Below are 26,554 nucleotides of genomic sequence, written 5' to 3' on the forward strand. Positions count from 1 at the left end.
GTGGGGAAGAACACTCCCTGTCACTGAAACACCAGAGTGAATTTTACATAGCCAGAATGGAACTACCTGAGTTGAAAGTTTCCTGAAGTAACCCTGTAAGTTTATTTTTGCAATAAGGCGTTCCTGAGGCTTAACCTCTGGAGTGCCTCTCCCCTGGGTGCTTTCTCCAGACTTCATCAAGGGGTGTTTGACCATCTGTATAGGCTGAGAGTTTAAATCCTTGGAAGGCCTGCACCAATCCAAACTCTACTAATAACTCAAGATGAGCATTGTGAGGAAGCCAGGTGTTACAGTTCACCCCTTCTGTCAGTGAAAACCTTGCATTCATATCTTCACAAATGAAATGATTTTGGGACTATACTCCAATGGATATCTGTCCACATCAAATGTTTATCAGACAATTTGATATTAACAGCTGCTCCTGGGAGTGGAAGGATTGAGATGTTATGCCAGTATTTAGCCAGCACTACTAGTCCCTTGCTTTCATATGCACAGGAATTACAGCATCAGATCAGACCAGCAGGTGGTGTAGTTTTTTTGCTCTATGACAGTGGCAGGTGTTGGATATTCCACAGGAATGTGCAAGAAACCCCATAGTAAACAGTTATGGAACCACGTGTGCATAGTGAAACTTCCTCCTAAATCCTTACGTTCCCCCTCTGAACGAAATGGTCCCACACTCTTCTTTCTGTTCACATGGAAGCGATTCCAGACTTCTAATCTCTTTATCGTCCATCTCTGAATCCTTTTTTTCTGCTGTACCTTGCAACTATGTGACCCAATTGAATGCAGGACTCCAGGGGAGAGGGTAATCGGTGTAATATTTTTAGTCTTCCTTATACGACTCTCTTGATTGCCATTGTCATTGAGCAGAAGTTTTCATTGAGCTGTCCCCAGTGATGCTCAAGTCTCCTTACTAAGAGGTATTGATTTCAGAGCCAGCAATGTAGACAAATAGTTTAAATTTATTCCTTCCAATGCAGGTTACCTTACACTTGTCAAGATTGAGCTTTTTAATTTTCCCAAAAATATTAAGGGAGTGAATATGCAACTTCCTACAGAGGAAAGTACCCTACCTCTACAGTGGCTGTCCTTAAAATCCTGTCAAATAAAACATGTTGCAAAATGTGGTGTTTGGATTTAAATCTTACAGACTTTACCAGATAGCATGTTTGATACAAAAATGGCCACTTAAAGTCTGATCAGGCCCATAGAATACCAGGTTCCTCAAACTGTTATAGTAAAGATGTGTTGGAGCTCTGGTAATTAAGAGGAAATAGGTACTGTGTGTTGGTTTATCCAAAATGTGGGATGCGCTCTACATTCTGACACTTGGTTTGTGGGAATTTTGGATTCACTATAAACATCATGAAGCTTACAGTTTAAAGAGAGCCCAAACCTAGATCCTACATGCCAACGTTATCTGTGTTAAACAGGTGGATCTGCATAGTGGGGTTGAATAGCTTAGGTACGCTGTTTAATAGCTCTATGTAATGCTTGTATTGCTGAATCATCTCCTCTCCTACTTCCTGTTGGAGAGATTCTGGCATTATTGGGGTGGAGGGGAGGAAGGGGTTGCAATATTTCCTAACTATGTCTTAAAGATAGTCTCCATTTCCTCTTTTTCCCCACAGAAAATAAACCAGCAAACTGTTCCTTGGCACAGAAGGTCTATAGTGGGATGGTAAGAGTTAAGACAGGCAGGGATTTTGACTAGCTGCAGTTGTTGACTTGTTTGTTCTTTGTATAATGTATTGGCTTCAAACACTTTGTTCCAGGTGTCCTTTCCCTGGAGGGCTTTGGGGAGCAGCTGTGAATAGAAGTGTGTAACTTGGGCACAGTAAAACTGTTTCAAAGAATTGCAGATTTTTAAATGATGCAACTTACTATATTTCTCAATGGGGCATTTGTAATATGCTGGCACTCTGGCTAGGTTCCTTGTTAGTTTTAGTTATGGCCCTATGCTGGGAAGCCAATAAACCGTGTTCTCCATGATGGTTTTAGAACAGCTGTAGCTGCATCCGTCATTAGAATAAGTCAGAGTCCACATAAAGGCTTTTCACTTTTCTGCCTTTTATCTTGCTGGCAAACCTATCCACCAGTGTCTTCCAATATAAGTCAGTCAGTAAATCCTGCTACATAACTGGGAGGTATTAGGAAGCAAAGAAGGGACTGCTGTGAATTTTTTCCTTTTGTGCCCAGTTGTTTCTGTTGAGTTTTGACTTTTCCTCTGCATAAGAGAACTCCAGGTATGTCTTTGTACAGTTCATCAACATCAAAGTCTTACAAGAAAGTTTATTCAGACATTGAACTCCAGAGTTCTCCACTCCATTATTAAAACATGATGGAAACTGGCATCTGTTCCCTGCCATCAGCAGGCAGGGAGCACCCTCACTGCAGGTTTCACAAATGTTCTTTTTCAGCATGGTGCCTACCAAGAATGCCAATTGTAATTAACTTGCATTTCCAATGCAGTCACAATCAGTTCCTTTTGAGACGAGCATCTTGCACTTGCACCATTTATATGGCAGATCAGAGAGGGTGCTGTTCCCTTGAGTATTTGTTTTCTTTACTTGGCTGACCTCAGGAAGTGATGGTAAGTATAATTACAGGATTTAGTCTAATACCAGCATCAGATGTATGTGAGCTCCAGAGTGTGAAATTGAAAAATAAAACAGCTTCATTGCTTGATGAAAACTCCTAATATACAGCTCACTTTGGCGTTTTTGATTTCATGATATCTATTTAAATAATGATTTCACCTTCCTGAGTGAGGCTTTGCATAATGTACAGTATATGGAAGACAGTTCCAGAGACTTGTAAAATGAGTCTTGTGTAAACATTATATTGTGAAAATGGGTTTAAAAAAAGATACTTACTATAAAAAAAACCATGAGATTACTTTCAGTATAAACAATATTTAACGCCTTTTTCTCTGGCTTGTGTAATCTGTTCTTTGCAAAGATAGAGCCATGAAAATCTTTTTAATTAGTTCTCTGTGGGACTCACCTTTCAGGTGTGTGTGTTTAGTCTTTTAACTTTGAAAGTCAGATTTTATATTTTTCAGGGCTGTCTTTCTTTTCAGTTTTAAAGTGTACGTGTTCCACTGCTGAGCAGACAGATGCAGATCGCACATCGATAACCTTCCATGTTATGTCTGTGTTTCTGCACCATTTTGCTTGCATGTCATGATAAAAAGGAAAAGTCTCTGAAATGGAGGCACTTGTGTAACTATCTGTGGTACAATTCCATATTGAAAACCAAATATATTATGTGTAATTGATAATTAAGTTGGTGCTGTTGAGCAACAGGTCCTGCTGGCAGCGACTTCATCTGTAACAAATATTAATGCTCTTGAGGTTTGTGTTAATAAGTGTATGAAAGATAGTAGGCAGAAAACAGCCATGTTGTGCACAGCTCAGAGTAGAATTTGGTGATTATGGCAAGAACACTGACTGCTGTCTTGCTTAAAGATCTTATTTCTAGTATGCCTACCGTAAAGGGGTGGAGAATGTGGTCATAACTAGTTAATTAAAATTGCATGCTTAACTAAGGTACATTTCCTTTGTGTTAACCTAGGGTAGTGGCTTTTTCCTGGCCCAGAATACAGCAGTGCAAGAACAGTATTCCTCCATGTTGGTTAGTATAGTGTTCTGTCTTGATGAGCAGCTCATTAACCTCTGGGACCAGAATCAGGCTTTGGTGCATTGATTGTCCTAGCTGGGCCCCGTTGGAGGGTTAAGTAAGTGCAGGAGGAGAGTTTGATGTTGAAATATTGCAGTTGATCTGAAATGGTAACTTTGTTCAGAGAGCCTTTAAAAATGAGCATTTTGTTCTAAAGTATTGTCTTAAAACTAGTGATTTTACAGACTAATGCAAGAAAGATGTGGTATTAAGTGACTTTTTTAAACAAAAAATCATATTCTTTTTAAATATACAGGAAATATTTTGTTTTTTGAAAAATCATCTTAAAATGAAATCTGTTCAAAATCATTTGTCCTTTTTATCACTCCCTGGGATCCATTGCACTAATCACTGTTCCATTATAAAAATATCTAAGATCAGGATAATGAGTTACAATAGTCTGAAGTGCTTCTGGCAAAATGTACATTTCTGAGTTGTCATACTAAACATACCTTAAAATGCTTTTTGCTCCATTGCAGTTTTGGAACTGCTAATTTATTTAGTTTTGTTCTTGTGGTGGTGGGAGCAGGGAATCGGGAAGATGTCCCAAGATGATAAACGTAGCCAGAAGTCACTAATTTAAAGAACTCTTAAGCCATAGGAGTAAAGGATCTGAAGCTATTGGTGAGGTCACCTCAGGACTTGCAATTAATCCAAATGTTAAGAAGCACATTTGAGATCATTGCTGTTACTAAGGCTTCTGTTAACAAAAGGTTGGTTTATTTATTTTTTTAAAAACTCATAGTTTCAGCTGCACGTCTGACGATGTCAGGTTATCTGTGGTTGAAAGAGGTTTTGGTGCTTTGTGTCTTCCAAGGAGCTTGATCATCTGTTCACTTGAGACCTCCAGGAAATGGAAAAACAAGCTCCAGGTGTGTACATTCTAGAAATATAGTACTCTAGATTCCTGAAGCATAGGCTGCTAGAAACACTCAGCATTTGTTTCTCAAAATTGCTGCCAGATGTCGCCTCTGCTGAATCCCCCTGTGTTTTTGAGACCGGAAATGGAGATTACCACTACTTTGGAAGACTAAAGGAAAAAAGCAGTAAAAACCTTTCTTAGAACCTGTGCAACTGAACTACAGAATGTGAACCTGAGAGCTTCAATGCCTGTGGTAGACGGTGCGTCAAGATGTTTGTGAGCCTTGCTCAATGTGTGCTACATCATTGTTTGAAACGAGGAAGTCTGTTTTATAGGTTAAACTTAGAAGCTGAGGCCAGACCCAGTGCCTGGGACCCGCTGCTAGCATTAAGGTTCTCTGTGGAGCAAATACCTACAGCTTCAGAACGGATGGTGGCAGACTCACTGAAGAAGCTGATATCCGAGACATATTTAAAAGTATTTGTTTGCAAAGACTAACTTACAGTAGAACATCTGTGACTTTTGCTAGCTTTATATTGGCTTGTCCAAGTGATGTCACTCTGCCCTGTAGTAAAAAGGACTCTTTCTTTCATGAATTGTAGAAGAACACTTGAGTAGCAGTCACCTATTTCAGGACTCTGCTATTTAGTGATTGGTATTTAAAGGCTAGTTAATACTAATGTAGTAATTGGCTCTTCTGTAGTGCTTTGTATTAAAAGCTCTCAAAGCACTTGACAAAATAAGGGCTCAGTCCTTTAAGTTCAGGTACTTACTTGGTCCCTCCCCATTACTACAGTAGCTGAGCTCTCTCACTCTTTCAATGTGTTTATCCTCACCAGACCCTGGAAGGCAGGGATGTGCTATTCTCCACATGGTACAGATGCAGAACAGAGGCTAAGAGACTTGTCTGTGGTCACATGCGGTGTCTGGCAGAACAAGGGTATTGAACTCAGTCTCCCACTTTCTATGCTAGTGCCCTAACCAGTGGATTTATTCTCTGCAACAAAGAGGGCTCCCTGGGCTGAAGTAGGTATTGCATCATTGAAGTTTGGCTAACAACTGCAGTAAACTTATACAGAGTTAAAACACAAATAAATACACTTTGAAAACAAACTACATGGAAACAGAGTCCTTTGTTTATCTGACAGAAGTTGTTTCCTCTGCGACAGTTAGTGATCTGATTAAACCATAACTTGTGCAGAAAAAAAGATCTCAATTGAAAATTACTTTTTAAAAAACACTAGCAAGATAATTGTCTTGGGAAAAGAGTTTAAAAAAAAAAAAAACGGCCCTCAAACGTCTCTTATGCTGTTGTAACACTGGAGAATGGCCAGATTTCAAAATCCCACTGTCCTGGGAGTGGTGGTGAGCTTTATCCCCATCACCCCTTGAACTGATTTGGTTTAACTTGAGTTTCTCATTTAGATGTTTTTTCTTTCTGTGCCTGCTTATGCTGATTTTTTTGGTCATCAGATCTTGCAAAAGAATTTTTTAATGAAGTTCAGTTTTGATAGGTAGTGAAGGTGAAAATGGTATTGATATGTATTTGTAAGTTTGTTCACGTTTGTTACTGATGTGAGACTAAGTTCCACACCCCTAAAATCTTTGCAGTTTTCCAAATTCTCTGCCACGTTTCCTGCTTCAGCCAGCCAGTCTGCTGGTTCTTCTGTATGCTTTCTACTGGAGCTGCTCATGGCCACAGTCCAGGATCCTAGCAGATACTTTTATACAATTCTGTTACTTCCAGAAAACTGAAAGAATTGTAGTTAAGCTGTATGAAAAGGGTTTCCACCCTTCCCAATCTGTGATCAAGTAGTAACTTTGTAATTCTTTCACCAGTGGCCTTATCACATAGACAGGAAGGAGGATTGGACGAAGGAGATTTAAAATATAGTGGGAAGGGAGGCACGGAAAATCCATTTCCAAGGAATATAGACTTTGACTTATGTATGCAGTATAACATCTCTCAGTTTTGAAGATGTTCTTGTTGACATGGTGCAGTATCTGTTCATTAATGGCCATGGGCTGATTCTTTGAGTCAGACAAATGTTACGCTCATATATTCAAGTCAAACTGCAGATATCATGTGGTGGTGAACTACCAGGGCCGCCTTATGATTGCTAGTAACTGAGGCAGAGAATGAATGTGTGTTGCTGCCAGTTAGCTGATTCTAATGCACGGGTAGGTATAATGCATTGCCTCTTCTCTTCCTGGGCAGGTGAGTTTCATGGCAACAACTCACTCACAGTATATCTACACTGGAGCTGGAGGTAGGGTTCCAATGTACACACACTAGCTCTTCTGTTTTTAGTGCACAAACTCAATAAGTGGATTCCAGAGGCAGGGTGGATTAGCAACTCCAAGCCCAATCCTGTCAAGGACCCTAGGCATGTATGGTAGTCGGGACAGGGAATCCGTCCCGCCTCTCACACACTACCTTTATTTTTTTTTAGTGTGTTACCCACACTAGCTTTTATTGAGATGTCTCCTCAAGCTGGAAATTACACCTCCAGCTCCAGTGTATAGACACCCTCAGTTGAAAAGGGGTCCTGGCTGTAAATTAGAAGACAAATTCTGTCACTTGTTTTGGGGAATTTTTATGTAGCGACATTTCTTGGACAAGAAGAATCTGACCCAGTCTTATGGTAGGCTCTAAATGATCTTTAAGACCACGCTGTTAGAATTATAAAGGTGCATAGGTGTATATATTTAAGGGCAGTGAAACTTCTATCCATTAATGCAATGACTTATATGGTGCCAAAAGTGTAGTCTGTTTTCTTGATGCAAAGGACAGGGCAAGCACCACAGTAGTGGAAAATAAGTGCTTAGTATGGAGGGCTGATTTTAACAGCAGAATATTTGAAGGTGGAAGTGAGTGTTTTATAATTAGAAGACGATAAGACTTTATAATTTGCTTCATTGGTCATAGAAGGTTTATTGCAAAGAACTGTCTACAGAGGGAGCACAGTCAATGAACCTGAATAAAATGCAGAAGATTCCTGGCAATGGAAGATTGCAGAATTATTCTGGGCTAGATTGAAATGTTCTTAGAGTTGCAAGCTGAAATCTGAAAGTAAACTATCTTTTTGTATTCCTCTTGTAGTAACCCTCCATTGAGCGAGGAAATGTTGCCTCCAGGGGAGTGGATGTGTCATCGCTGCACTGTGCGCCGAAAGGTAAAACCTCTTAACCAAACAAACTCGGTTCTCTTTGGGTCACTCTTCTAAACTGTTAACTCTTCATTATTTTCCAAACATTTGTCACTCGTATTTGAGTCTTTCTGCCCTTTTTTCCTCCCACCAAACTTTCTTTTCCCACCCCTACAGACGCAAAACCTTGGAGAGTTCTGCTCTAGTGTGTGTGAGATCATGGAATTGCAGGAAGTAAAGTGAATGTTAGACAGCTTGGCAGAGCAGAGAAGTTTTGATTAGGAATAGGTGTACAGAAAACTCTTAAGCAAATCTCAAATTTCTGTACTGATTTTTGCGATTAGAAATCACAAAACTGAATTTAAATCCAGACTTACAAACATGAATTTAGTAACATACCCTCAGCAAACAACAATTTTCCACATTTAATCTTGAACAGGAAAAAAACTGCATTAAATGTATCCCAGAGGGAATAATTCTTCACGGGCAAAGGAGATGGACTAGTTGTGACTTAATATGCCTTCCCATCTTTAGTGTCTGATGCTTTTATTGCAGTGCCTCATGATTCTGGCTAGTAAAAACAAAACTGTGACCCACAACAATTTCCATAGCAACAGACTGAAATTGTTGTGAATTATGACTTCCTTATTTGCAAGAACAGGATGGAGAGATGATTCAGCAAGACTGTGGCTTGGTTTTTTGACATGCTATTTCCCAGGAAGCTCTCCTTGCTAAATGTAAACATGATTTTACAGCAATGACGTCTTCAGACTGCGTACCCAAGTGTTTAAAGAGATTCTGCACCCAAGTATCCAGGAAGCCATTCACATGAAGTGCCACACAAATTCACCTCTAACACATTTTTTTTTCCAACTTGCCACCTTTTTATCATGGTCTCATGCTCCTGGCAGATAGCTTGTGATGCTGTTGTACCCTGAAGACAGTAACACTTCAGAAACTTGTCTCAACAATAAAAAGGTCATCTTAAAAAGAGTAATTGCTTTTGCTTTGTTTAACTCTTTTCCTTCTCTTGAATGGCTTAGCCCTTAATTTTTGCTCATTCCAGCACCTCACACAAACAAGAAATGCTGCTTCCGGAAAAACTATATCTGACAAAAGGCTGTGTTTCTGGTGGCTCAAATTTGTTTTTTTCCCCCTCTGCTCCTGATTTTTTTGGGGGGAGGGGGGAGGTATCCCCTCCTCCTTTCCCATGTGCAACTAGCTTTGCGCATTTTCTCCTTTTGGAGGTTCATATGCTGCACATCTCATAGCTTTCATGTAGATTGATGTGAATGCAAAGTCCTTAAACTGTGCTGATGCTGCCCCTTGTGACTGATAACAAATTATGCCCATTGCACCTTCCAGACTAGGACCACCAAAAGCTAATGCTGACTGGCTAGAGACCTCAAAATTAGGGCTGTCAAGTGATTTTAAAAAAGAAATTGCGATTAAAAAAACCATAGAATACTATTTAAATATTTTTGGCTGTTTTGTACATTTTCAAGTACATAGCTTTCAATTACAACACAGAATACAAAATGTACAGTGCTCACTTTCTATTTTTGATTACAAATATTTGTGCTGTAAAAAAGATTGTATTTTTCAGTTCACCTCATACAAGTACTGTAGTGCAGTCTCTTTAGAATGAAAGTTGAACTTACAAATATAGAACTATGTACAAAAAAACTGCATTAAAAAAACAAAACAATGTAAAACTTTAGAGCCTACAAGTCCATTCAGTCCTACTTCTTGTTCTGCCACTCACTCAAACAAGTTTGTTTACGTTTGCAGGAGATAATGCTGCCAGCGTCTTGTTTCCAATGTCACCTGAACGTGAGAACAGACATTTGCATGGCACTGTTGTAGCCAGTGTTGCACAATATTTACATGCCAGATGCACTACAGATTCATATGTCCCTTCATGCTTCAACCACCCCTGCAGAAGATGTGTCCATGCTGATGATGGGTTTGGCTCGATAACAATCCAAAGCAGTGCGGACTGATGCATCTCCATTTTCATCATCTGAGTCACATGCCACCAGCAGAAGGTTGATTTTCTTTTTTGATGGTTCAGGTTCTGTAGTTTCTTCTGAAAGCATGCTCCACTCCTCATCCCTCTCAGATTTTGGAAGGCACTTCAGATGCTTAAACCTTGGGTCGAGTGCAGTAGCTATCGTTAGAAATCTTATATTGGTACGTTCTTTGAGTTTTGTCAAATCTGCAATGAAAGTGTTCTTAAAATGAACAACATGTGCAGGGTCATCATCCGAGACTGCTATAATATGAAGTACATGGCAGAATGGAGGTGAAACAGAGCAGGAGACATACAGTTCAGTCAAAATTTAATTAATGCATTATTTTTTTAATGAGTGTCATCAGCATGGAAGCATGTCCTCTGGAATGGTAGTCAAAGCATGAAGGGGCATACAAATGTTTAGCATATCTGGTATGTAAATACTTTTCAGTGCCGGCTACAAAAGTGCTATGCAAACGCTTGTTCTCATTTTCAGGTGACACTGTAAATAAGAAGCCAGTAGCATTATCTCCCGTAAAATGTAAACTTGTTCATCTTGATGATTGGCTGAATAAGAAATAGGACTGAGTGGACTTGTAGGCTCTAAAGTTTTGCATTGTTTTGTTTTGGAGTGCTGTTATATAACACAAAAAAATCTACATTTGTGAGTTGCACTTTCACGTTAAAGAGGTTATATTATGGTGCTTGTATTTTTCAATTCACCTCATACTATTTTTGTGTACCATTTTTACAGAGCAAACATTTGTAATAAAAATAATATAAAGTGAGTACTGTACACTTTGTATTCTGTGTTGTAATTGAAATCAATATATTTGAAAATGTAGAAAAACATCCAAAAACAGTTAAACAATAGAATGCCAATTGAAATTTATTAACAGTGCAATTAAAACTGTGATTAATCGTGATTAATTTTTTTGAGTTAATCGTGTGAGTTGACTGTGATTAATCGACAGCCCTACTCAAAATTAAATCAGTTGCTTGCCAAACTCCGCCTTTAGTCCCCGGAAAATTGTATGTGTTCCATGTTCCTTTCCATACTCACCCACTTCATTAGGGTGGCTTTTCATTACTTTGTTTACTCCCAGTGGCTGATTCTTTATACTAGACATAGTGTAGGCAAGTACTCTGCATGCTTCTTCAAACACTTGGACCCTTCTATGCCCCAGCCTCTGCTGTTGCAGCCCTTAGCTCCACTATTGTTCTCCGTCCTTACTTGCAGCTCCCCATGGACTCTCCTGAGCAGAAGTGGCCAATTCTTCTGTTGTGTTGGCACATTGCAGTTTTTATGCGCTCTCAAGTCATTGTTCTAATTCTTTTCTCATTTTTTGAGTAGTCCCATAAATGGACTCGAATACTGCAAAGTCTGCTGCACGGTGCATTGTTTTAAAAGGTGTCATTAGTAAATGTGCTTTTCCAAATTCATTGGTTGGTATTAATTGGGAACCTGATGACACTAAATATGTTCCTTGTGTCCAAAGTGGATTTGAATCCAAGTCTCCAGAGGCAAAAGGCAAGTAGGCTAACCTCCTCCCATACTTGGCTGCTCTAACTGCTTTAGTAATATGATGACTTAGTCACACTAGTAATAACCAAATTGCTTTTACTGGCTTAAGGCTAAATGTCATGGTGAGAAACTGTTGCAATAAATGTCTTGAGCTCTTGTTCATTTAGCGTTTCTGAAAACTGTTAATCTTTACTTAAGTACATTGGCCCTGATACATACATATTTATATGGCCTGAGTGTTAAGTGTGATTCTTCATGTTGTGCAGAAGCGAGAACAGAAGAAGGAGTTGGGGCAGGTAAATGGATTGGTGGACAAATCTGGGAAAAGGACCACCTCCCCTACCAGTGACACAGACCTGTTGGACAGGTCTAGCACCAGCATCAGGGCAATTGCACATGCCAGGATCTTGGAACGGAGAGCAAGTCGACCTGGCACTCCCACATCTAATGCCAGCACTGAGACTCCCAATTCAGAGCAGAATGATGTAGATGAGGACATAATTGATGTGGATGATGACTCTGCTATTGCGGAAATGGACTGTGGGCAGCCCCAGCTGAAGCGACCCTTTGAGCTTCTTATTGCAGCTGCCATGGAAAGAAACCCAACCCAGTTCCAGTTGCCGAATGAACTGACCTGCACCACAGCACTTCCAGGTGAGTAAATATTGTCTGCTTGCATAGCTCACAGTTCAGAAATGCAACTGGTGATTGCAGAAGTGCTCTCTGCCTCCTCTGTGCTCTTGTTTGTCCAGTTTATGCGAGTTTCTACTGACATGCTTTTCTAATTCTGGCTCTGATGCCCCCTCCTCATGAAAGTAGATGGTGCGGGTGTACACTCTCCTCCAGCTCCTCTTCTGATGTGGCTGCTTCATTAGAACAATAAATGAGTTTTTGTTTTGCTCCAGGGCACACAGCAGGACTTGGAAACCTGTTTAATAGCAAAATGTCGGACTGCCCTGAACTGCAGTAGTTTAACAGAGGAGTAGACAGCCGTTCTTCAACACCCTCTGCCAGGCCAAATGACACTGTCCGGAGGATTTAACCAGCCAGAGAAAGTCTCCTTGTATTTTGTTAGGACTGCTAACTGCCAAACTTTCATTCACTGCCATTGTACTCCTGGAATAGATTTGCATACTAAATAACAAGTTGATAATTTGAAAATTCACTTTAGCCTAGATTTTGTTTCTAACTAAATCTGCGTGGCTGCTTGCTTTCTTGGCTCTGGTCTACAAATGAGACAGGCCTGCCTTCATTTTCTTTTTATTCCTCATCGCCCCTTCTTTTAAATTGATACCAGATTTAAGTCAGGGCTGTGGTGCCCTAAGCAGCTTTGCTAGCCTCTTCCTAGATCAGTACGTTTATTTCTCTCGAGATGGATGTGTATATCCATCTGCTCCAGTTATAGTGATCAGAATAGGAGTTCTGTTACACACGAGTTATGCAAAACCTTTTCATTTACTTTTCAGGTACTAGTAAGAGGAGGAGGAAGGAGGAAACCACGGGAAAGAATGTTAAGAAAGCACAACATGAGCTAGATCATAATGGTCTGGTTCCCTTGCCGGTGAAAGTCTGCTTCACATGCAACAGGTACCTAAGTCTCCCACTTCTGAGAGTTTCCCTTGGTGTGGGTGAAATTCTGTTTGTGAAAAGTTTGGCATCCTCTGCTTAAATAACAGTTTTGATCTTAAAAGGTATTGGATAAAGAAGACTTGTGTAGTAATGAGTATAATTTATGGTACATGTAGAGGGTGTTAAGAGAAAATAACCCTCAGAAACAAAAGGCAGAACATCACTGACAAAGATGCATGCCACCAGATTATGCAGGGGACACTTGGAAATGGTTAATCACAGAACCGTAGAGCTAAATATTTATGCAATGTTGAGTTGCTGGAATAGTGAACCATATCTGTGAATTCAAGTCCCAGCCCAAAAAGTCAGTTTAATTGATAATCTAAATCATTTTATTGTGGAAACTGAATCACAGTACAGCTATGCTCAGTGTCATCTTTCACTCTGTTAAATGAGCTGTTGGAAGAGAGGAGGAGCTTCAGGTAAGCTTTAAAAAAAGAAACCTATGAGATGGCTGATGGCTTCATTAAATGAATTGTGTGTGGCTGGGAAGAACAAGTGTATTTGAAAGAGAACTCCTCTTATGTCCAATTTTTTATGACCTCTTCTGTGTCTCTGAAGTAAAAGTTCCCATTGCAACAGAATATACCTCTCTGAGGAGTGGAGTAAATGAGGAATAATTTAACTGCCTGGAGGTTGCTCTTAGCATCCATGAGTTTCCTTGGTAATGAGCTTACTGGCCAAAGCAGTAGTGAATGAGAGCAGCGTGTTCAGAACTGTTCATACAGCTTCTGTGGAGTGCATGGGGAACAAAGGACACTGCTCCAGTCCCACCCGAAGGATTTTACAATCCAAAGCCCCCATCCTGCACTTGGATCTGCATGGGCAGATCTTTGTGCCCATTTGACTTCTGTCCAATAGGACTCCACACAAATCAAATTACACAGTTGTGGCCTAATTTTAGACAATAGCAAAAAATAATGCAGGGGGAAGGGAGGATGAGAGCTACAGTAACTTTATTAGGTTACATAAATTGTGTGACTGGGGCCACTTTGGTCTCTCTCTAATTATTGACTACAAGTGATCCCTCCCCTCCTACTTGTAGAGTAGGAAGGTGGTGAGCAACATTAATTTTGGTTTTCTAGAAAATAATAAAAATAGCAGCTGTTTCCCTGTTTCTTTGCAGGAGTTGCAGAGTGGCACCTCTGATTCAGTGTGATTACTGCCCCCTCCTGTTCCACATGGATTGTCTTGAGCCCCCTCTTACTGCCATGCCCCTGGGCAGATGGATGTGTCCAAATCATATTGAACATGTGGTGGTAAGTTTATAATAGTAAATGGATGTTAAAAGGACATGGTCAGGTTCAATTTTATTAATGGACTAATTTTAAAAAAACTCAAACGTTTCGAGTTTATTGCTCCTCCATTGGTATTTCTAAGGATGTTTTCGACAAGCAATAAACTGACTATACGCAATGTAAACAAACTGAAAAAGTAGAATATTGATTTTGCTAATTTTCTTTGCTTTAGTAAGTGGTGTTTGTGAGTCTGAAAAGCTTGATTTTCAGACAAATGTGATCAGGTTGGCAACCTCTGAGACAGAAGAAAAGCAGCAGATGAAATGCTTGTATAGAGAAGTTATTTCTCTGTAGCTCTCAGCTTCTTCATACTGAAGTCTAGAACTATCCCCCCCCAAAACCCTACCCTTTTCTGAATAAGGAGTTCCTTGTGTGAATCAGCTCTCTGTTCCCTCTGCTTCAAGTTGGTGGGGACTATTTTATAATCAAATATTCATTATACTGATGGCTGGTATCTAAAACATGTATCAGGAGATCCACTGTGTGTGAGATTACACAAGCAGACATTAACTTATTGGGCCACTGAAAGATTTTATTTTTCGACTTTATAGAGTTGTACCCTCTAGCAGAAACAATTTTATATTTTTTGATTCATTAACACAGCGCTAAAGCTGAGCTGATGGTATTGGTGGTACAGTACCAACTGACTGTGAAGGAGGCAGATATTTTTTGGAACAGGTATTGGTATCTGTCATACTGACTATGCCACTATTATATCTGCTCTTCCAGCTGAACCAGAAGAACATGACCCTGAGCAATCGATGCCGGGTTTTTGATCGGTTCCAAGACACTATCTCTCAGCATGTTGTCAAGGTGGATTTCCTGAACCGAATCCACAAGAAACACCCTCCCAACCGCAGAGTTGTTCAGTCAGTGAAGAGAAGAGGTTTGAAGGTAAGTGAAAACAGGAAATGTTCTGGAGAACCTTGCTTACGTGTTTTAGCATAATAGAAAGGCAAGTAAGAGGCATGCCCCAGTGTGATGGATTATCAGGGCTTTCTGTAGTCTTTGGTGTGTCCCTAGCAGGGCTAGGAGGAAGTGACGACAGCAGCTGATCTCTCACTTGGGAGTGGAGTAGCGCTGCTTTCTGGTCGCTACATTTAGCTATCCAGCCTACCAATGAAGTCGCATTACACAGTTTTGCCACTTGGTGGCGACCATACCTCTTGTCAAATGCAACTTTAAGAAATGCTGTTCCCTTTCTAGTGAATGGCACTCGTGCTTCAAAACTGGCAGGTTTTTAAGTTACTAAGAGCTCTCTATATTACTTATTTGTATATAAGACGAAAGCAAGCATACACCATGCAAACCATCCTGGTTTTATGTGCTCCAGAATGTGTAAATATTTTTCTGCAGTCACAGCAGGTCAGCTAGCTTAACACCCTGCCTTTCAAGAGTCACAACTACAATTTAAAATTAGTGAGGTTTCTGAATTAAACTCCTTTGAGTAGTAAATGTAAATACACTTTTGGAACAAGTTAGGAAGATAGAACAAAATGGGAGGGAATCTTTACTAGAACCTCCAGGCTGAGACTAGATACTTATCTGTCTATGGGGGATGGATGAAGGATTAATGGAATCAAAGCTGCCAGGGCAGAGGGTATCCTACTAAATGTGTGGCTCAGCCCCACAGCTGAAAGCATTGCTTTTTGTCATGTTCTAATTTAGAGAAACTGAAAAGTTCTTTAACTTGTCAAGCATGGGGTCCAGTCTTTGGTTTTCTCCTGCAATGTTTGAGGTGGCTAACTTCTAAAACAAAGTAGAGATATGGAGGAACTGCTTCTGTAGCAGGTGCTGACGTTGGAAGAACCAGCGCTGCTTCACGTGTTCTAATTTGTCAGCAAAATGCTTCACCCAATCTAAATGAGGAGGAATAACTCAATATAATGGGCGTTTGATTCTAAATAAATATTTCCCCTGCTCTTTTTATTTTGGTTGAATGGATGCATTCATGCTACAACCAACACACTAAGGGCTGAAGTCAGATCTGGTATAAGCAGGGGAAATTCCATTGACTTCAGCAGAGTTGTCAACTTAAACCAAGTCTGCATATAGCCCTGAAACTTTCATATCTTCTGATACCCCCTTTCATGTTCCACTCTGCCACAGTGCTGACTGGAGTTGGCACAATCTCTGGTTTCTTTGGCCTGGAAACCGTTGGCCAGTAGTAAATTTGGATAATACTTGTTAAGAATGACTGTAGTTTAATGGAATGCACCTGAAATTATCTAATGTCTCATCTCCCCTCCTGATAATTCAGGTTCCTGATGCGATAAAATCTCAGTATCGGTTTCCACCCCCCTTACTTGCACCTGCAGCAATTCGGGATGGTGAGCTCATCTGTAATGGGGTCCCTGAGGAATCCTCACAGAAGCACCTTTTGAACTCTGAGCACTTAGCCAGCCAGTCAGAACAACAAGAGGTAAACAATGGCAAATGTTTTGAATCTATAGCTTCTCTTTGCTGTGCATTTCAGTTAAATACGATCAAAGTATCTTTCTGAGTAGCAAGTCTAGAACATATGTGCAGTGGTGACTTTCTTCTCTCTCTTCCCATAACCTGTCACAGCTCTCCTTGGACTCTTCCTCTTGTCCACTCCCCAGACAGCTGTGAGGGGATCCAGCTGCTGGATTGTGTTAAGCCTTGAGTCTGAATGGAGCCCATGCAGTGTTCTTATCTCAGCACCTCTAGGCACACCCCTAGGGTACAGTCTTTACCCCACCACCACTACCAGGTTCCTTTGTTGTGCTGCTGGCACCTTTCCACTCTCCAAATCCCAGCCCCCTACTGACAAGCTGGGGGGGAAATGTCTCCCAGCTCCAGCCAATCCTCCTTAGTATAGTAATTGGACGGTCAGAGTACCAACGTTGAAGTCCATTATCCCCAGACTGGTCGGTCCTACAGCTGTCAGCTGATGGGGCATTGCATGATATCGGTATCCACCACGTCTGTGTATGAGCCAGCATTGTACATTATACAGACACATTCCGCTCATCGTCACACCTCCCACCACAGAGAGAAGGCTGTTTTTGACAGCCTCTGGGGGAGAGTGAGGAGGTATAATGCTTAGTGTGATTTGAGTGTTTACATTTTTATCATCTGGCAGAGGGAAATTGCTTTCTCCATTTGGTTGTGTAATGCTGGTGGCATTAACTAACTTGTATGTTAACATTCATGTTGCTAGGTGGCTTTTGTAAGACTAATGTGAGGACACTTGGAAGCTTTGTATGGGCATATTTTTAATGTCAAATCTAAATGTTCTACCTCCTATGAGTTCTCTTGCTGAGTTACAGTATTGTAAGCCACAAATCCCTTTGCAAATAGCGGTCTTCGCTGTAACCCACTCTGTCATCTGTTTCAAGATTGTGACAAGATGAGCTCGTCCCACAGTGTAAGTGCGATAAACTTCAGTGGAAGGCAATTGCTGCCTCTTGTATGTGTGTCTAATGTAGGGACTCCATTCTGTTCTGAGAGTGAAGGATGCATGGTGACATGCCTTCAGCCAATACCCATCCTTGTTCAGAAAATGCCTCCCAAGCTGATAATGTCAGCACACTGCCTTCGGAAGCCTCGAAGGAATTCAGAGTGGGAATTTTCTCCTCCCTCAATCCTCATTGTTTAAATAGGTTCTCTGCCCTATCCCTAAAAAAGCTTCCGTACAGGAAGCCGAAGTATTTCTGCAGTCTACTCCAGCTTTCTCTACAGAGTCACAAGATTGAGAGAAACCCATTTTATAGAAAGGCCAGTAGTGTGTTAAAGTGGAATCTGTTGGAATCTTGTAGCAAGCTGGAGGTGGAATTTTGGGCATAAGGCAGACTCTCACTGTAACTAGCTTGGTTGGGTTTGGGCAAAATGTTTCTCGAGTACCAATGTGATTGATCTATATTATCGAATAGATGTAAATCCTATGTGACAGAGGTATAGTGCTCTTAACCACCTGATCCTGCATTTGTATCAGAACAGCTACCATGGCTCCATAATATACCTATATTAAGTTGTCTTGCTGTGGTGGTGAACTGCCTTTCCAGGAGCTGGCAGAGCGATGCTGGGTAAAGTGACCTGCTTCTTTTGGGTGGTTGAAGCGGACTTGCTGTGTGAGTGACCAGCCTGTAACACTTACCTACGTTTTCTTTCTGTTTTCAGTGGCTCTGTAGTGTTGTTGCGCTCCAGTGCAGCATTTTGAGACATTTATCTGCTAAGCAGATGCCTTCGCTTTGGGACTCTGAACAGACAGAGAAGGCTGATATTAAGCCTGTTATTGTGGCAGACGGCTCAATCACTAACCCTTACCAGGCAGCTGACAAGGCACTCACACCTTCCCTTTATTCTGTGTCGTGCACCTCAGGGATTACCACCCAGAATTCCGTGAGCTCTTCTCAATCCCAGCAGTCTTTACCACAGGAAGATGTCAATTGCAGCTCTTGTATGGATAAGTCAAAGAAAGTATCTTCTTGCGGGACTTCTAATGGGCCAGCAGCCTCTGAAGTTAAAGTAAACGGGCCTCATTTGTATGGCGTTTCCTCTGAACCTTCGGCACACTTGACTGATTCTCAGAGGCTAATTGGCCCAGGTAATGCAGTACCTGGGCTGTCTCATCGGCAAACCTGGGCTAGGCCCCTCACACCCCCAGTAGCTTGTGGACTTCTGAATCACACAGCTGGAACCGTTGTGAAGACGGAGAACATAACAGGACCCGTTTCTTGTGCACAAAGGGGTTCTGCGCCTGTCACAAGTATGCCTGCTTCCATACCAAGCTCTTGTGCCAGCGTAGAGACCACCAGCACTTTGCAAAGAAAGAATGTCCAGACGCAGATAGGCCCCCCGCTGACAGCAGAATTGCGATCAATTGGTTCCCCTTTGACTGCCACTAGGGCTCTTACTCCTCCACAGGCAACGGGAGATGGGATCTCTGCCATCGGATCCACACACAGATTCTGTTCACCAGCACCACCTTCAGGTGAGCATCTGATGGGGAGATCTGGGCCTTCCAGCTGGGAAGTGAGTGTTAAAAAATCTTTTTCAGAGCATAAAGTGTAGTAACCGCAAGAAGCAAGGCTTACGGCAGACATGGCGCAATGGAAAGAGTTAGGGTTAGCGTTGCCCATAGGTCCTGAAACAGAAATTGGGCCCCATGTGGGATGTTGCCAGTTGAATACATCTCTAAAGAGGGGGAGCACTGTGCTGCTTTCTGAAACAGTTGATCCATCGGGGGTTCAGAAGGAACTGGAAATTCTGGAAATGCAATGTCATTTGAACTGTTCAGTTGCTGTGTTGCTGTCACAGTTGCTATTTTGACAACTGTAACAGTAAATTTGCTTTGAGAAGTTTGCTGGAGTTTCCAAATGGATTACTTCAAATCTCTGCTTTAATGTCCTGTTGGAAGCAGCACTCAAGGCTGTGAAGATCATAATGTATGACCCTTTTCGTTTGTTTGCAAAGGCTGTATACAAAAAACCCAAATCCCGAGAGTTAGTCAGGAAATGTACACGAAATCTTAACTCTGCAACCTCAGCTCCACCCCGGTTGCTGTGAATTACAATAGTCTTCTGTCTGCTTTTTGCACAACCTTCAATGTGTTTAGTGTCTTGTAACTTTGTCGTTCTGGATGTATACCCAAATCGTGAAAGTTATTCATAGGACAAGGTCTGTTTAACACTGGGTTTATTGTATCTGCTTTACTTATCAAATATAAAGTTTACAACACTAATAGTGAAAGTTTGCTGGCATAATACATTCTGTTCAGTGAGCTTTGTGGTTAACAGCGTCCACCCCGAATTGCACCAGTAATGTCTGTGCTGCTAATTGAAAAAGAAATGTACAATACCGTGGACACTGACAACTGTACTAAAATGTATTCCTTAGGACCAGATAACATAAAAAAATAAGTCAAAGATATGCAGACACATTATGGCAATGAAAATAGCGAATCCTCTTTTTGAATGGTAGAACTGTTCAGAAAATTGCAATTTTTTATAATTGAGGAATGGGATATTTTCTTTCTTGTACAGAGAAACAGCTGAATCAGTGTTCCTCGAGCTTCAAAACAAATAAACCAACACCTTCACACTCGTCTAAGCCCAGAAAATGTCATTGTACAACATAAAGATTCAAAAAGCCATGTGCAGCTGAAAAGAGGCCATTAAGGACATGTAACAGTCACGATGCAAATTGTAGAGGTGGCGGTGTTCCCAGTACGGTTCTGTGGGAAGCGGGGTTCAGAGTCCAAGTTTAAGGCCAGAAGGACCACTAGATCGTCTAGTCTGACCTTCTCGGTGTCACAAGCCACTAAGAACCAAAATAAGACCCAAGTATTACAGCCCCCAGGCAGAGAATAGGAGGGCTGAGGTGCACCAGTGGCCGAGCCCTCTGGAGCAGCAGGGAAGTGATTAAGTTTGGTTTGTTAAAGTGCTTTCAGTGCACTTAAAAATAAACAAATTATTTTTTGGAGCTAGTGAGCATCCAAACAGTTAGTACATACAGTGGGGAGAGCGATCGCTTAGCTGGTTTGAGTATTATCTTAAATCTCTGGTATGAGTGACTGACAGATTTTCCTCTGAAGCAGCATTTAATGTAAAATCTATGCCCATGGCTGCTGACCATCTCAACCACACTGGTGCACAAAGGAGAAAGCAAACACACGGCTGCTGGCTTGGCTGTTGCTACAGCTGGAAGCATGGGGTTGGAAAGGAGGGAAATTTTACCAAGTGGAAAAGGGACCATACTGATGTGAAGAAACATTATATTCAAGCTTCTAAGAGTCCTGCAAAGCGTGGATAATACTGAAAATGCTTCTTTAAAGGGATGCTGTCAGGTCAGTTTAAGCCCCCACTTTAGATTTTATAAAATGCAAACCAAAGCCCTAGTCAGCTACCAAGAGAACGTCTGTAAAATTAAAAAAATCCTATGATCACAAATGTTGGTGGAATGTAGGTTTCCAGTCCAGTATTTGCTATTCAACTCATGCTGCATTGTGCTAGAGAACAAGTGAATGAGCCTAAACTGAAGAGAAACTGACATTGGAAGTGAAAAATAAATTAGACTTTAATTCTTGGTTCTAGTAATGGAAGTTTATGGGAGTCTAGATAAGGAAAAACAATGTCTCTTTTAAATGCCGTTAGTATTTCTCATCTAATTCTAAATAGATTATCGGGGGAAGCAGGGGATTTGGCTATCTGAGGCATGGGGGTGTAATTTCCTTCACTGCTATGTAGTTCTGAAGCAGACATTTCACAAATGTCACACTATTTTAAGCAGTAGGATTGCAGTTTGTGAATGAGCTAAAGTCACACGTATGCACATTGCTTCTCTGTTACATTCTCACCACCCAGAAAAGAGCTTTCAGACTTCCAGAGTACATATGGCGCTTGTGTTGGCAGTAGCAGATCTCCAAAACAAGTTACAGAAACATTCATTTTGTTTCTGGTTAACAAAACGTTTCTTATCTAAAATTCTGCAAATGTATAAAACCTAACACAGAAAAATGGCTCCCAAGATTTCTCCCCTGTGAGTCCAGTGAGATTTGGGTTTCAGGCTGTCCCCCAAACACCTTACAGCTCTGCTCCACAGGTCGTACTTCCGGGATAATGTGACTTCCCTTCAGCATATGGTAGAGGTGCAGAAGCCTGTGGAAACGGATCTCAGTTCTGCCAGCTAGAACTGCTCTGGGAAAAGGGGTGGTGCTATTTAGAGCCCCTTTCACGAGGCATTTATTACTGGTTGTGAGAGGAGTTCCTCCTCTTTTCAAAGCATGGCTACTAGCAAAATGAGCCATTTTGTGCAGTTTGTAAATTAGAAGTATGAGTTAAGAGCTCTTCAATAGCTCAGAAGTGACTGTGCATCTTAACATTTTTCTTCTCTCCGTGTCTCTCTAGATGGTAAGGTTAGTCCCAGCACCGTATCCATAGGAAGCTCTTTAACTGTCCCCTCATCTTTCACTTCAAACTCTGCAGCTATGTTGGACCTCACCAGCTCTGTGAAAGCATTAATGGATGGCAACGGTGGTGAGTAGTCTGATTCTTTATCTCGGTCCAGAGTTGCTTTGTGTACCTACCGAGAGGGAAATATTCCTTTCCTTAAATACCCTGCTAAAGGGGAGAGTGACTTGGGTAAAGGGGGCTGGGGTGTGGATATGTATTACCCTGGGTGAACAAGGGAGTGCCCCATCCCTTTCAAAATTGTGGGCCTTACTCACTTTCACACCTTGGTACTTGGAGTGTTTCACGTCGTAAGCTTTGGGGTTGTCTGTGCAGAATGTTGGTGTCCAGACCTGTTGCTTGGTGGCATACATGTGCTACAGATCCCCAGCCCAGCCATGTCACGATTTTAGCTGTGATCCTAGGACACTTCCCTCACCTTTTCGGAGAACAGCGATTGCGTATTCTTTGTAGGGTCACCAGTCATTTGGGCTGCAGTATTGTTATGGGTTTGCCTTCAGTTACATCTTCCTACAGCTACGTTTTCTGCCTTTGCCCTAGAGACTGGTACCTCTTCCTCTCCTTCTGTCAGTGGGATAGTGGGAAACCTGAACTCTCCCCAGGGTGACTTACTGAGAATCCAGAGGACTGCTGTACAGTTCTCAACTTCATTCTCCGTCTGGCGCTTGTGACCCTTCTATGTAGCCTGCCTTGCACTGCCATTTTGACCCTCTTTCCTTTGGCAAAAACCTGGCTGTTTGTCTTGGCCTCCTGTGTTTGCAGCGGGACTCTACTAGCCACCATGGCTCTGCTTCCTTTGCTTGCTCTTTTACCAATGACACTGACGTTGAGACGGCTCTTGCGAGAGGTTAACTAACTTATTCACGAGCACAATGCAGATCTTTGCAGAGCCTGAGTAACTGTCCTGCTTGCTGGTCATTATCAGCAGCAGTGATCTGTTTTGAGATTTACTTTTTACATGAATAGAGATTTGTCTGAATTCCTCCTCCTTTCTGAACAATTAAGTTGAACCTGCCATGAAAGACACTGATCCTGAAAATGAATGTACTGCTCCTAAGGAGTTGTCATTTATCTCTGGGATAGATCTTGTCAAGTTTTTTCCAGCCGGGTTGTAAATTTGAATCTCACAAGAAGCATGCCCCAAAAGAGCCAAATACACACGGCCTTTCTGTGTCTCTGCCCACATGTAGAATCTTCAGCTTTTTCCTAACCAGAAAAATGCAAATGTCCGTTTTCTGTCTAACCTGCAGCTCTCCAGGATTGCAAGTCTTGCTGTCCATACGTGCTGCTGGGAAAGAGAGTGTATTTAGAAAGTAAGAGAGCACCCTGCACGTTAATGCTTGAGGCTGCAGAGTTTTTCGTGACAGATTTGCTACTTACAGAAGCAAATGGCAAAATTTTAGGAGGAGGACAGTTAAGCCCACAGCAGCTCAAATATCAGAGGGGTAGCCGTGTTAGTCTGGATCTGTGAAAGCAGCAAAGAGTCCTATGGCACCTTATAGACTAACAGACATATTGGAGCATGAGCTTTCGTGGATGAATACCCACTTCATCGGATGCAAGTTGGATGGAAGAAATCCATGGGTTTTAAAATGCATCCGACAAAGTGGGGATTCACCCCCGAAAGCTCATGCTCCAGTACGTCTGTTAGTCTACAAGGTGCCACAGGACTCTTTGCTGCTTTAGCAGATCAAATGACGCCCTCTCTGTGAATAACTTACTAATTGCTTTTTATTTATTAACAGAGATTGAGATAAATATGCTGGATGAGAAGCTAATCAAGTTTCTGGCCTTGCAGAGAATACAGCAGCTCTTTCCTTCCAAAGTTCAATCTGTAGCGAGCAATGTCAGTTCCCATCAGTCGTCTCCTTTGGCAAATCACATTGAAGGTAAGAGCAGCCCTAGAATAGTTTCTTTGCATTGAGCTGTGGTTTTTCTCAGCATGCATGCCGTCAGATTGTCATCCAGAGAGAGTCCCTCTTCTGGTGTTTGGGAGACCCCCATTTCATCTCCTTCCTTCCTCTTGCCCCTCCTCTCTGGATATTCTTCGATCAGAAATGTTCCTCCACTTCTCCTAGTTGAGCTTTTGGCAAACGTGGTAGGAAAACTAGCTTGCTCTCTCCCTGCTGCATCACTGCAGCTCGCAACCATGGATGTTCTGTTTCCTGTGATTGTGGTGTTAAGCCAAGTTGCACCAGTCTGATCTAGCAAGGAAGGGAAAGGCCCAGCTGCCTTCTCTAGCATGTTGGCAAGAGGCTCGGGGATCTGGGAAGCAAATGAACAAGTGCGTTTGAAATCCTGCTGCCTCCTTTTTGGAGATAGAGAAAACTGCTTTGTGGGCTTGCAAGAGAAACGTACACGTGAGCTGAAAAAGCTGGGGCATACAGTGAGGGTGTTACATTTTTAAATCCATGGATTTCTTCCATCCAGATTGGTAACTGCAGAGCTAAAATTGCGGATATGTTCTAACACTAAATAGTTGGGAATTGTTACCTCCTGCACTTCTAAAATCTGCCAGGGCCTGAGGTCAGGGTTCTGCTTTCCTTGCTATGGTCATTAGTGTCCCTGATCCTTAGAGCTGTGTCAATTATGCAGCTTCCTAGTCTGCTGTAAGGTTATCAGCTGTTAGGAAGAAGTACAGACTCCTTGAACCGTATCCATTTGCCTTCAGGAGTAAAGAAGAGTTGTCCTGTGGGAGCTGTTTCCTGCTCTGTTGGTCTAGGCCTACCGGCGGGGGGGAAGAGGGGTACAATAGGGGCAGAGGTGAGATCTGTGGTAATGCCCTGTTGGCTGTATCACAAACGTGATTTGTCCTTGTCTCAGCTCACCTGGTCATTTCAGGCTGTGGCATTGCAGCACAGATTCTGAATGTCTGTCAGTAACTGTCTTTTAACACTTCTGGAGCTAGCGGCAGCTGTGGGACTGCACAGGGCCAGCAGACACTTGCAGAACTGAATCTCGGATCATTGGCACAGACTATCGAAGGGGAGATCCGTGGCTGTGTTCCCTACCTGCTTTGACCCATCACACTTCAGATGCTTCCCCCTGTGCTGATTTTGATTTTGTTTGTTGATGGGACACTTGAGACAAAACTTCTGAGACAAGCCCTGCTGGCTGATCTGTACTAAGCAGAGCAGCCAAATGTAGAAATGTGTTGGGGAACAATGAAACTTTTTGGCATGTTCCATGCTGAAGGCTCCACGTAATCCCATGGAGAGAGTTCTTGACATCAGTGGTGAATTCCAGACACAGATTCTAAATGTTTGTGGGGGTGGGGGTTGACGCTCTTACTTGGTTTTGTAATCTCCATGCTTTGTCAGTTTCACCTCTTGTCTTGATGTGAAACTGTCCTGGAGATGTGTTCGGGGTGGGGGGTTGGAGGGCCTTAGGCTAGACTGCATATGTGTTTGCATGGACAGGAAGAGGACATGGGGGTTTCAGGTCCGGGTACTGAGCCATTCAAACCTAGACCAGGTTGCCATTTGAACTATGTGAGTGACCCATATGTGAAACAAGATGGTGGTCTGCCTGTTCCAGGTGCAATGGGGGTGTGAGCTCTGTGTCCATGTAACTGCTGGGTCTTTGTCAGCAGCCTCGGTAGTAGGAGGGTCCAGGATTGACTGTGCTGTGGAGACTGAACTAAGATTAAACTAGTTGAAGAGGGAATTCCCGCCCCCAACCTTCCAGCTGTAGGAATTTTAAATTGATCCATGGAAAAGCTTGTTCTGCATCTCCCTGTGCTTTTCTCAGGGGCTAACTAGTAGCTTTGTCTCTAGGGCTGTGAACTTGGCAGCTTTTGCTAGCTCCAAATCCATGTTAAAGGGGCACCATCTTAAAGGAACTGGAGGACAACAATTCAGAAGATGTGTGCTTTGACACTTCACAGTCCTGGAACTGGAAGAGATGAGAAAGGGGAAATAGTCTCTCCTCAGTTTTTCCTTTGTCTGTGCCCACTGTCATTTCCCCTGTATAGTCATGTGGCTTGTGTGGGTCTTTCACATAGCAGTGGGGCAGTAGAAAGATGTGACTGTAAAACCCCAACAGTTGGTCGGGGGTAAGCTCTGAAACTATTTCTGATTTTTGTCCAGATTTCAAGTTGACGGTTTCCTATAAAAAAATGATGCATGAGCCCCAGACAGCCCAGTAGGGGAAATACTTAAACCCAGTAACCTGGTATTTCTGTAGGCAATATATTCAGTAGTGTTCAGATCTCCCTTGTGTCTTCCAGTGCAAAGAAAGGAAGTGCAAGCTCGGGCGGTGTTCTATCCCCTGATGGGCACAGGAAGTGCAGTGAACATGTGCTACAGAACCCTCTACATCGGGACAGGTCAGTGATGTCTTCTAACTGGGGGCTTGCAGAATCACAATGGAAAAAAATCACTTTTTGTTCAGCTTTTTTGTTTGCACATAGACAATTCCAACTATAATGCACTAAAGTCACCCCAGTAGAAGTGAATGC

General features: G+C 42.1%; 1 protein-coding gene across 2 annotated transcripts in view; it reads left to right on the forward strand.

Moving 5' to 3' along the window:
• PHF12 (PHD finger protein 12) overlaps nucleotides 1-26,554 on the forward strand; it is a 43,230-nt gene that overhangs the window by 11,747 nt on the left and 4,929 nt on the right. Inside the window, exons 3-12 of one of the 2 annotated variants that reach the window (XM_032788735.2) lie at nucleotides 7,650-7,722; nucleotides 11,501-11,888; nucleotides 12,701-12,821; nucleotides 13,990-14,122; nucleotides 14,891-15,055; nucleotides 16,422-16,583; nucleotides 18,305-19,118; nucleotides 22,033-22,161; nucleotides 23,841-23,984; nucleotides 26,324-26,422. In XM_032788735.2, coding sequence (XP_032644626.1) covers nucleotides 7,650-7,722; nucleotides 11,501-11,888; nucleotides 12,701-12,821; nucleotides 13,990-14,122; nucleotides 14,891-15,055; nucleotides 16,422-16,583; nucleotides 18,305-19,118; nucleotides 22,033-22,161; nucleotides 23,841-23,984; nucleotides 26,324-26,422 — 2,228 coding nt within the window. The remainder of the gene's footprint in view (nucleotides 1-7,649; nucleotides 7,723-11,500; nucleotides 11,889-12,700; nucleotides 12,822-13,989; nucleotides 14,123-14,890; nucleotides 15,056-16,421; nucleotides 16,584-18,304; nucleotides 19,119-22,032; nucleotides 22,162-23,840; nucleotides 23,985-26,323; nucleotides 26,423-26,554) is intronic. The other variant, XM_032788736.2, reaches the window with a different exon arrangement.

Source organism: Chelonoidis abingdonii, chromosome 20 (genome assembly GCF_003597395.2).
Source record: "Chelonoidis abingdonii isolate Lonesome George chromosome 20, CheloAbing_2.0, whole genome shotgun sequence".
NCBI lineage: Eukaryota > Metazoa > Chordata > Testudines > Testudinidae > Chelonoidis > Chelonoidis abingdonii.